At 31.2% G+C, this 12,727-nt stretch overlaps 2 protein-coding genes across 2 annotated transcripts; both read right to left on the bottom strand.

The window, feature by feature from the left end:
- Positions 1 to 4,046: 4,046 nt before the first annotated feature.
- On the bottom strand, positions 4,047 to 7,622 carry LOC129953179 (chitinase-like protein Idgf4). The gene is made up of 3 exons (XM_056066046.1): positions 7,421 to 7,622; positions 4,821 to 5,369; positions 4,047 to 4,752 (listed from the first exon to the last, which is right to left on the bottom strand). The coding sequence occupies exons 1-3, from the start codon at positions 7,542 to 7,544 to the stop codon at positions 4,106 to 4,108; spliced, it is 1,320 nt and encodes a 439-aa protein (XP_055922021.1). The 5' UTR covers positions 7,545 to 7,622; the 3' UTR covers positions 4,047 to 4,105.
- Positions 7,623 to 8,784: 1,162 nt separating this feature from the next.
- Positions 8,785 to 12,429, bottom strand: LOC129953180 (myotrophin). Its single transcript, XM_056066048.1, has 4 exons — positions 11,868 to 12,429; positions 11,653 to 11,763; positions 11,479 to 11,562; positions 8,785 to 9,704 (listed from the first exon to the last, which is right to left on the bottom strand). The coding sequence occupies exons 1-4, from the start codon at positions 11,934 to 11,936 to the stop codon at positions 9,618 to 9,620; spliced, it is 351 nt and encodes a 116-aa protein (XP_055922023.1). The 5' UTR covers positions 11,937 to 12,429; the 3' UTR covers positions 8,785 to 9,617.
- Between the last annotated feature and the right edge of the window lie 298 nt (positions 12,430 to 12,727).

The following is a 12,727-nucleotide window of genomic DNA, read 5'->3' as shown; positions in this document are numbered from 1 at the left end:
TTGTTTCTTCACAAAGCCAGCATTGTTTTGAAGTTCGGATTTAATTTGTTGTGTAAGCCTCAAAGGCACAGTTAATGCCACTCGCAACATCTTGTTATTTTATTTCAATCTTTTATAAATTGCAAGTTAATTCCGAAAAACGAAAAAATATAAATAAATAAATAAACCACGGCGAGCTATGAAAACAAAATGAAAAAAGAAAATACAAATTCAATGTTGTCACTTTGACATTTGCAAAAATATTAAGGTATGTTTGTTTTGTTTGCTCCACAATCTGTCATTATTTAGATGTGTTCATGTTTTTTTTTTAATAAAATGGTTTTAGCATGATACTAGTTAGCAAAACAATAAAAAGTGTTTAAAATTAGTGAAAAGTTAGTAGATTACTATGTATATAGTAAATTGTTAACTAGTATCGTGCTAAGGCCTTAATAATAGGTTGTTTAAAATTTTGCGATATTGACTTCAAATTAATTTCATTCATCAATTCTTATTATTTTTTTCATTATAAGCAGAATTTTTACTAAACATATCCTTCAAACAATAATAAGTATACTTGAACTTTGGTAATTAAACATTTTTAAGGAACGAATGAAAATTATATTATGCGTTAAATTGTGGGAATTTACTAAAAAAATCTTCTGTACGTCAAGAATAAACATTCAAGTCGAATACATGATCTTTTGAATGAGTTGTGCATAAATTCAGAACGGTTTTTGACATTTTAATTTTGTGATAAATGTCAAAATTTGCATTTTATATTTTTATTCGCTCTGCATTCATTAAACGGGTTCGCTATAACCGTTTTGATTATTTTTTTTAAAACATCGATGTTCCTTTGATGTGTTACATAGTTTTGTTTGTTAGCAAATACACGAATGTTATGCATGTTTTCGCTTATAACTCTTTTTTTTTTAATGTAATATTTATTAATCAAAATGAAATTGAAAAATAGTCCTAAACTTAAATTATGGAGAAAACTATTTACATACTTCGATTAATTAATTTAATACAGATTTTAATTGCAAAATAAATATTTGGGCCGTTCATTAACGAAAAATTAGTAGAATTCAATAAATTGCGCTCGCACCCTTAATTTGATGGTTCTTCGAACGCATCTTTGATACAATAATTCGAGGTTAATTATGAAATTTGAAGAATTTCGTAGTGATTATTCTAAATTAGTGAATTAATTACAATAAAATGATGTTGAACATGTTTTTTTCAAGACAAAAATGTACATTGGTTCGCTATCAACAAAATGACTGCAAAATTAAAACTTAAAACTGACTTTTTCATCGAAAAAAGTGAAAAGAAAAACCTGAAAAAAACATATTAACCTCCCCATTTTGTTTTTGCTTTGCAAAGTGCCGCTAGCCCACGGCATCGTTTTTTTTTGTTTGTTCTCACATCTATTCATGGACTAATTGTCAAAATTACAAATACAACAATGTAAACAAACGGGTTTAGGAGAGTGAAACGTACGAAAGATTCCGATCTTGGTAAATGGAGTATTTTTGGACGTGGCTACTGGCTGATTTGCAGAATGTCAACTTTTGTTTATATGTATAGGCTGAGAGATTGAGTTGAGTTGGAGATCTCGGTGAACAATTTTCAATCTCATTTTGACTGGGAACAGTGTATAAGAAGGTCGGTAAGATGTTTGAACGTGGTTGAAGCGCAACCAGATATTTTTTTTTTCTAAAAAGAGGGAAATTGAACGAAGGAGAAGGTGAATGTGATGGAATATGCTTATGCAGGGGAAATAACACGCTCTGTTTTCGTTAAGTAATTGTGAGTGTTGCCAGAAATAAGAAAAACAATAATTTCTGATGATTTTTTTTATTATCTGATGGTGTTAAATCAGCATCATCAATACTATTTTCGAAATCTTCCAACAATTTTTTTTCTTCGAAAACACTCATATTTTCTTTGAAACTCTTTTAAAAATGGATTAATTTTCACGTTATAACTCAACGACACGTCACTCAAGTGAATACCAGCGACCTCTCTTGGGGAATAGCCGAGAATAATATTAAAAGATGTAGATATAGGTACAATAGATTTAGATAAAAACGGTGTTTTTGAAAAAGTGTATCTTATTAATATCATGTTATTCAAATAAAACCTTCAATTTTTAAGTATTTTAAATTAGCTCAAAAGCCTATTCTGGATATCAACAGAAAGTCTTAATAAATACCGATTTAAAGAAACTTTGCTTTTCAATAAAATGGTGGATGTTGATGCTTTAGTTCATTCATGGCGTGAACTAAATTTCAATATCTATGCAGAAATAAAAAGATTTTTTCTTTGATTTGAGCTATCATTTAATTAGTTTTATGCAACAAAAATAATAAACACTTTTTTTTTAAATACAAACAGAACTTAAGGCTCATTAAAAAGGTCTAATACCTTCTCCATCAGGCCTATCACGAATCAAATCGTAATCGTTAACTTTTACAAATTCTGAAAAACCGTTTTAGGAAATCCTTTCGTAATATGAAATTGTATACGAAATCAATAGTAGTTTTTGGCAATCGTTTTTTCGGGATTTGTAAAAGTTTCCGATTACGTGTAGGACTGTTTATATTTTAGGTAATTTGGAGGAATGTTAAAATTATAGTCTTAAATATGTCATGAAGTGGATCGACACCACATTTAGTTCACAAGAAAAATTAAGGATCCTCAGAAAATTTGAACGAATATTAAGGTCTATCGGTTTCATACAATACTTTAAAAACTCGCGTATAGTACCAAATAACAGACTTCTGATTCGACATTCGCAGTTTTAATATGGACATGTAAATCGCATATAAAGTTAATAATTGATCGACTGTGAACTTTCTTGGTCTAAGGCTACACTGGGCTTTAGATGTTCACATATTACGGCTTTACCCAGTTCTGTTTTCCCCTATCATCTTAAGACCAATGTGCACCGCTATCTCTTCTTTAATCCTTCCCTATTTTCCTAAAGTTCACACTGTCAAAATTTGCTTAAGTTACTTGAATCCATTATGGTTACTTTTTGTTTTGACGATAACTTCTGATAACTTTTCGTTTGGTTTTGACATTAGCTTACTTTCGGTTAAGCCTATTATAGTTGGGCCTTTAGACTTGAGCTTAGATATGCCAAGCTGAAGTCTTCTATATTGAATTCGGTTCGTCATCCCCGTTTCAAAATCTACACAAGAGGTAGCTTCTCTCTCCTCTTCTGCTTATAGAGCTCGTAAGCAGCTATCTTCGTTCTATGGAGCGCCGCTTTGCATGCCTGTTGTTTGTCTGAATTTACCTACCCACATTCCCCATTAAACTAGTTAACGAGTGTGATAGAGCTGTCAAATTTCCAGCTAAAATTTTCTTTATAAATTGTAGAAAATCTGCCGAAAAATTCAGATCTTCAGATTTGATCTAAAATACAAAATTTGTTATGGGAAGGATCTAGATAAAAAATAAATAGATGTTTTTCCATGGGAAAGCCCATAAGTACCTTAAAAACAATTCAATCTTGACCATCAGAATGCCTAAATTAGATTTACAATCCGCTTGGCTATTTAAGATATTATTTAAGTATCCAATGGAGAATTAATAAACTTATCCTTCAAAATATGCTTCAAAAAATCAATGTCGCCCCCTGTGGTTGCAAATCAACTCTTGTAAAATAAGATTTTGGGTTAAAAATATTTTTAAATTTAGTACATTTTTGGATTCCAAATATATTCATTCATTCCGCACGTCTGGGTCAATTCCTGCCTGCAGAGGTACTGCCTCTTGCAAAAAGTTAGCATCCTGCAGGATTAATTCTTGTCACATAAAGTTCTTTCTAAAACTAGCCGTTCGTCGGATTCGGCATAAGAAATGGCCTTAGTTCTTCACGAGCTGTATTTATTTTATTTTTTAAACAAATAGGGTTCGGAGGTAAAGTGCAAAAAAGTTTCTCATCTATAAAATTGTTTTTGCTGTAAAATGAGTATTTTTGATTTCAAGTAATCAGTAAAGTATTTCGACCATTATTGTATATTGTGTATAAAAATAAAAAAAACAAGAGATAAATTTGTGTAAAGTTTATTTTTTAATGAATATTATTTGGTAAATAAAAAAAAGTATTTTACAACCTAGCTTTAGCTGCCCTGAGTAATGGGTACCTATCGCCGGTACATCTTCCAGCAAAATCATCATTGGACAAATCGAATAGAGCAATTCCACCAAGTCCTTTGGCGCGTACATAACTTGCTTTGTTGCCAGCAGTATCAGCGTCTTCGTAGCCTACCCACATACCATGATCACCGTTGTCATCAGGAATACGGTAAGCATAGGTTCCAAAACGTTTAGTTGGGTCACCAACACGACGCAGAGGAGCATCGGCTCCTTTAAGATGTGAGTTCGATGGGTTTGGCAATTTCGCGCACACTTCAGGCCAACTCAAAAATCCTGGTTCTAGACTTGACATACCAGCTGGTGCTTCACCTTCAGTTTCGGCAATTGGTGGTACTCCTGTTATGCCCGAGTCCGATGTCATTGTCCAAGCACGTCCATAAGCTGGAATTCCCACATTGATTTTAGTAGCTGGACAATGGCCATTCAGCCAGTATTGTACTTGATAGTTAACATTGTGTTCAGGATTGCGTTCGTTGAGTTCGTACAAAGGAGCTGGGAAGTCGGCTTCCTTGGGATTACGTGTGGGTGTTTGGAAATCGAATGCTGCCAGGGTAACAAAGTCCAGATAGTTTATGATTGCGCCGACATCAATGAATACTAAAAGACAAATTAATTATATACATAAATAGTATAAAGGTGCTAATACTTATAGAAGCAAAACTTACTTGAACTGTTAACATTTGGCAGAACAGTCAACGATACTGCTAAATTATCAGCTCGGAAAGCATTTTTAAGCTCACGAACCAGTGACGTAAATTCCTCTTTGTGTTCTTCGGCCTTTTCATCCAGCGTGGAGTCTCCACTGAAGATTTTCTTGAATCCCTTCCAGAATTTACCAATAGATCCGCGAATCTTCTTTGGTTTATTTGGAGGGAACTGCCATGCCAAGTCTATACCATCGAAATTGTAAGTTTTTACCAAGGCATGTGCACTGTTTATGAATGCCATCCGATTAACGCTAGCTTCTAACATGGAAAGGTATTTTTCTGGGTTTTCATCCCGTCCACCTCCGACACTTAGAAGAACCTTCAAATGTGGGTACTTTTTTTTAAGATTCGTTATTGTTAGATAATGTTTTTCCTTATCAGTGTCGAGATCCTTATGCAAGGGGATAAGTTTGCTGTTATCATTATGAAGACCGGCATATCCGTATACCAAATGAGAACAAAATTGTAAAGCTGGTTCTAATTCAGATATAGCAAGCTTACCAGCTCCTGAAGTAATAAAAAAAAACTTCGTAAGCAAATAACCGAAATAAGTAAATTATCTTAAGCCTTATATGTACATATGTTGTACCCCTATTAAAATTCATTTTCGTCCAAATTATTATTGTTTTGTAAATGGAAGTAATTCAACATCAAAATAATAATAATAACCACTTCAACTTTGGTATACCTGAACCAGTTTCACGCCCTTCGTCTTATCCTCATTTACATAAATGTATGTATGACTACTCACTTTTTTTAACTGGATGAAAGCTAAATCTTTTTGTCTGGTGATTTATAATTTGTTTTTCGGCCTAAGCAATAAAATTGAATGTAGGTATACTTTTCAGTAATTACTTTAAATACATATGAATCATCAGGACCCAACCGAGCTTCTCGATGTTTCGAGTTCAAAAATGATATCATATTTTTATGAATAAAATATATCTAAGTGCGTTGTTCATATAAGTATATTTTGTTTTGCAACCATGCATCTTGATGTGCAATATTATATGTGGTTTATTTTTCCACTATATTTAATTCCATGACAACCGCAAGAGTTCCTAAATCAAATGTACATTCGCGTTATTGAATTAGGTATGTTACGTAAATCAGCCCGACGCGCCTTGAATATTAATTTTATTACATCGCCGTGTTAAGTGATGTTAATTTGAGAATCAAGGTCGTATACACAGAGGGGACAGGAAGGCAGTTGTCCCCATACATTTGTTATCGATTGGAAAGAAATAATGATTATTTGGAGAAGATTGGTAGTGGGTTTATTAAAATCCATTATAATTATATTTATTTTTGTCGAGTCTTACCACGGATAATTGGATGTACAATCTTTGGAAAGATAAAAAGTAATCTCCCGAAGATCTTTAAAAACCCGACTCATGCGACATCGTACAAGAAGCAGACCATTTGAAAATTGCTGATGTCGCATTAGGAAAGACTTGGAGTATGTATTGTTGTGTATAGAAACTAAAATGAAAATTTATATCGCTGCAATTAATTGTAACAACTAACATCCCCCTCAATTACTATAAAGAGTAACATACACACTTAAGTTATAATGTTAATTGAGCAAAGTATCAATGGGTACTGTTGAAGTGAGTCAAGCTAGAGGAATGAATCTTGAAAATGTTTTAAATTAATATTTTCACTCCGATTAGAATTCAAAATAAAACACAATTTTTTTTTAAAATCTAACCAAAAGGTTATCGTCTGCCAGTGACTTGATCATGGTACACATCGCTAATCAAGAGTAGCCTCAATTTATTTTTTCAGCAGATAAAGATTTTTTTTATTAATATTTTATTTCTAAAATGCTTTATGTACTAGAATATTCGACCGAATTTTGGGTCATCAGAAAGTTCGTTGTGTGCTAATTTCTATGAGGAAAAATCAACAAAACTATTTAAATACGTTTTGTGCCGTTTAGTTTTTAAAAGCATGCATTTCAAGAAATAATAAAATATATTAATTTAAACAAACAATTTGAATTGGATAAAAAAAAATCTGCAAATTTTGTTTTAAATTGTAGTTTTTTATAACACGACCGACCATGCAGAACATTTTATATCAATATTGTTGAAGTTATTCCCGAGATTTCTCGGTCATGCTTTCAATCAATTAACGATGTTATTATAGAATCACCTATAAAAGTGATTCCCAAATTCAAATATAATAACTTCTCCAAGGTTAAAAAGTGAACTAAGGTCTTACGTACATATGTATGTATAAATTTATACAAAATACCAATACTATGGAACCCCTATTTTTAGCAATGATTTAACTTGAATTGGCGTTTTTATTTGACCAAACCAAAACATCCATAAAATAACAATAAAGTGATAAAATATTTTGCGGTTCAAATATTGATTTATTGAAAAAAAAACTAAGCATTAAAATCAAGGCCACCAATAATTCAAATCGTCAATACTTCTCAGAAATCATCAAGTGAGAATTAATTTGTACGACCTTGTGACATAACTCAGATTTAATAGTTTCCAGGAAACGAAAAAGTTATTAAAAACAAAAAAAAAACATTATCTTACCTGCACGAGTAAAACTGGTTGAATCATAAACACAGATTAGTCTTGGAGCAGGATTATCAGCTCTAGTTTGGTTGACACCAATTACGCCCACCAATAAAGTGGCGAACAAAATAAGGAGTTTCATATTTTTGATATCTCAACAACACTATTATTAATGTTTTCACAAACGCACTGAATCGCGACTAAATCAAGACTGATTTGAAACAACGGCTCTGCTATTTAGGTAAGCCTCTCAAATATATGGGATCTTTGAGGCGATAATTGTTTTGTTAGTGGTAGGCGGCTATCTGTTTTTATAGTGTTGTTGTTTGGTTGACAAGAAAAATTCACAGAAATCGACAATAAAGATTAACGGAGAATGAAGCAGAGATGAAGACGAAAGTAAAGTACCTAAATACGTATACGTTTGCAACACACTAATATCTCCATATGATAAAATAGTTAGTGCATATACAGAGTGACCCAAAGTCAAGAATCGGACTTAAACTTCTGAAAGAGATAATTTTGAAAAATTTCATAGTTCTGATCGAAGTCCTTGGGATTTCCACTTCTTATATTAAACCAAGTACACAAATAAATAGAAGGTTAACAATAAATAAATTAGGTGGCGCAACCGTTCCTGTGTGCCAGTAATGCTGTCAGGGATGAAGGGAACCTGCAGTTTTAAGCCGAATTTTCATGACAAGAATTACTTTTGGAGGATTTCGCAACTCCTCGCAAAAGACTGTACGTGTGCAAAAAAAAAACTTGGATGGCACACGTAATGATTGAAGCCAAGACCTCTGACACCAAAATCCTAAACACTTACCATAACGCCACGGGTACTACTATGAAAGGATGAGGATTCAAAAATATCAAGTTTTTCGCAATTCAATCAAACCCAACAAAAAAGTTATAGATTTATTATCACAAGTGTTATGAATTGTTCGGCTATTCCACACCTATTTTGTTTGTATAATCTCACCAACTTTTTTTGGGAGTTAGTCTTTTTAACATTTGTCCTGTCTTTGATTGGACATTACTTTTATAATGAATAGACTTACTTCTGCAAATTTATTACCAAATTAATGGTTTGATTTCCGACAGTCGATATCAAGCCCGGCTATTGACGCCTTGGAAGGAATGTTTAGCGCGTTATTGCTGACTCTCGCCTGGAACCCAAAGCCTTTTTTAATAATAAAGTTTAATTCTTGGCCATAGCCAAAGAAAAATATTATCTTATTCGACAAGAAATTAATGTAATAGATAATGAATTAAATGAATCAATAAGCTGACCAGTTCGTTCACTTTACCTCTTTTACTTCTTTTGTTCTTTCACTATTCAGTCAAATAGTTTTTTTTATATTTTAATTAAAAGAAAACCGTTATGTTAGTTTGTGTTTTTATTTCTCTGGTATTATATAAAAATAAATGCAATAAATCGTTATTTTTACGCTATTACTATTAAATTATTACTTTTTCATTGCAATGACTTGTCGTGTGATTTTGTTCCATTTTTAATGATTTTTACTAAACAAATTTTGTTTTTCCTTCATTATAAATATATTCATTGGTTAGGAAAAAATACTTTTTGTATTTTTCTTCAATTTATTTTTGGTAATTTCAGAATGAAAACGAATTATGAAATATACAACATTTCGAGACTTGTCTTGACAAACAAATAAGAATTAAATACATAATGCTCGTAATTTTTTTTCTTTTGTTTTGTCTGTATTATTTTATTGCGTTTTTTTAACTAAACTTCTTTTTTTTTTGTAGGTAAAATAAATAAATGAGTTAGCTTTCAGTTCATTGACAGACATTTGCAACCTAAATATATTTAATTTTAAGTAAATAATAAGAATAAATTTAAATAAAACTCATGAGTATTTGTATGTATACTAATTTGTTTTTTTTTTTTTCTATATAATACGAAACATAATATTATTAGTTGACTTTTTGTTTACGATGGATCAGGTGAATAAATATATAATAAATGTTGATAAATAAAAATGCATTTCTTGCTTTGACGTACCGTTCTACGTATATATTGGTATAGTTTTCCTTTAAAACACAGGCACAAATTAATTATATTTGTGTATGTTTCTTTTCAAATGTTGCACATGCACGTGGTTTTGAACTATTCTTTTCTTGCATTCAGTTGTGACACAAAATATTGTGTTTTCTTTTAAGAATAGAATGGAATTTTGTTGTTTGTTTATTTTAGAAGTGCTTTTATGTCATCTTTTTCCGCTGCTTCAAGGTATGGAATGCCATCTGGAGTTGCGCCTGCCTTTGATGCTCCCTAGAGAAGAAGTGAATATATAATACAATTCATAATACAATTCAAGGTTCTGGGAACTATTACACATAAAATGGAATATTTAATTTGTGTTATAAGTTCACAGAGCACTCTCCGAGCTTAATGAGGTTGAAAAAAATGTGTAAATATTTTTGATGTCTCGAAACTAAAGCTTTTGCTCTGAGCTAAAATAGAAAATAAACTTATAGGTTTTTAAACTACAAATTTTCCAATTATTGATAGCAAGATTGTTATCTTTTACTGTTTCTACTTCGTTGGTGATTTAGATTATTAGTTTTAGTGATAACATCTTAAGTACTTGTGTTAGACCTCAGCTTCAATATAATACCAATACATTTCGATGAAAAAAAAATGAAAATTATTTTTAGTTGTTGATAATTTGTATTTTTAATTCTTAACTTTTTAAGACACTCTAAATTTTATTTGTGATAGAATTAACTAATACCGAACATTTTCTTGAGTACCAAGTTTCATTGATATTTTGTTATAGACTCTTTAGGTTCGAGAATGTATTAATTCATTTGCTCAATTCACTTCTTCAGTGTACTTTATTTACAAGACATTTTTAAACTGATGTACCCATAAAAGTAAAACTTACAAGAAAGAAACAAAACGGCTAGAATACTCATTCAGTGTAAACAGATAGGATGCAATGCTTGTTCTTTTCTATTTTATGGGTACTTTAAGAAAGTGAAACTCTTACGAGTGCAGAACTTTTTTTTGGACTTAAAGGAAATGAATATTCAACTAATTGGAGCCATATACTTGGGTGCTATATTCATTTTAATTTGAATATGTTGAATAAGTTGAATATGTTAAATATTATTAAGTATCTCAAAACGAGCTTCAAGACATTCATGCAGACTCATTATTATAAATAAATACATTTTAATATAAACATTTATTAATGTTTTTCTCTTAGAAATCATCATATTTATGCAAATCTCTAAGTCTAATCACTTTAACCTTGTGTCAAATATATGTTTTTCCTTACAACCAGACCTTTGTTTATGTCATTTAGTAACAATCTCCCTGAACTTTGGAGTAATCCAGCGATATCACTTATATCTTAGACTAAAAATAAAATAAATAAAGTGGCGCAACAGTCCATTGAGAACTAGAGCCTAGTGACTTACAACTCTCAACCACTCCTGTGTGCGAGTGTTGTCAGGGATGGATGGGACCTACTGTTCTATGCCGAATCCGAACGGCTAATTTGAAAAAGAACTTTTCATAACAACTTTTCATACTCTTTGAGAATTTGTCAATTACCCGCAAGACGCAATGATTGAAACCAAGTCATTAGTAGGTTTTATATCCTTTTCTTGACTTTTAAGTGTTCTTAAGTACAAGAAATATTTTAACTGAAAAGAAAAGGTCACTATTATTCTGGTCATAGCTGTATATATTAGTAATTAGTACTGTTTCGGTGTCCAGAATAGTTAGTTGGAATAGTCGTAAAATAAGAATTTGATTTTTAAAGTAAACTTAACATAATTATGTTTAACTTTTCATCTTTTCTATGTCCCTGTACATCGACATGGAATTTTATTACCAATTTCCAGTTGCACTTGAGGTTATTGTCAAGCAAATCAAAAGTGCATATCAATAAATCTATTCATCCCATCAACTTTAAGACTAAATAATTTCCATTTTTACCTATGGCACAGATTAGTTAACTACGTCACATAATCACAACAATTAGATGCGCGTTTGAAAAATAATAATAAATACAAGATTGAAGATGAGTGCGAACCTTTTCAAGCAACATTTGAACACATTTGGTGTGTCCCTCCCATATAGCAGCAAGTACTGGTGTGATTCCGTGTTTATCAGCCACCTGCAACCCATCAAATAAGTGAACAGAAATATGACTCAAATAGAAATATAGGTAGCTGATTAAATTAAGAGTAGAAACAACAAAACTTACATCGACTTTCGCCCCCTTCTCAATTAAATACGACAGCACCTCAACTTGTCCAAAATCCGCTGCATAGTGCAAGGGATATCTACCGTTTATTTCACTATTAACATCAATTTGCTGCAAAAAATATTAAAATGATAAAACGATACAAACAAAATTGGAGCAATTGCTAAGCAAAGAAAACCAATTAGGTACGCAAATTGCGAATAGAATAAAATTACTTTGATTTCGATGTCTTCTTGAACTCGGTCTAGTTCGCCATTTTTAATACTCCACACAAGATTAGCCATATTTTTAACTTGTTTTTGTTTTTACAAGGAAAATCAATTTTTCTTTATTTTTGTAATTCAAGCAAAAACACCACTGAGTTGAAATAAACAAATTGTTCGGTATGTTTTTTTAAGCGAACAAATGGCCAAATGCCGAGATATGGAATCAAATATATTTGCCGTTTATTTATTTCTTTTTTAATTATATTTCTTCTTACTCATCGGGAAAAGAACGTGTGTACTGTCGCTGCGAAAACTTTTTTATTTTCTTAGAGACCAAGACGACCGGCTTATACAACTCGAAAAATTAGTACAAAAATGCCAACAACTAACAAGACAACACATTTGATTTTACCAGAGTTGCCGTCCAGATAAAATTAATCTAAAGAGTTAACACTTGGTCTTGAATATAAAATGTATCAATGTTTCTACAATTTGTTCACAAAATCTAATTTTTCACTGGGAATATGTACTAAGAGGACATAGTTGGGAGAAACGCATGACTGTATTCCATCGACAATAGTCATGTTTTTTTTTCATACTTCCATAAATGATGAAATGAGCAACTGTAAGAAAAAAAATAAAACTACCTGCACCCCAGAAATCGGGTTTTTATATTTGAAAGTTGATACAACTGAATAATTGTCAAAATAATTTATGACAAATTGTACAATATTTAGCGAAATTCACACAAAACTTTTTTTAACTCTTAAAATTTACAATTTTAAAGAGAATGTGTTAAAAAATATTAGGAATAATTTAGGAATAATAAATATTAAATATTTTTTCATGTTTTCCATTTTGTGAATGAA

Source organism: Eupeodes corollae, chromosome X, assembly GCF_945859685.1.
Source record: "Eupeodes corollae chromosome X, idEupCoro1.1, whole genome shotgun sequence".
Lineage (NCBI taxonomy): Eukaryota > Metazoa > Arthropoda > Insecta > Diptera > Syrphidae > Eupeodes > Eupeodes corollae.
Note: the sequence above shows the minus strand (reverse complement) of the source record. Positions and strands in the feature narration are given on the sequence as shown.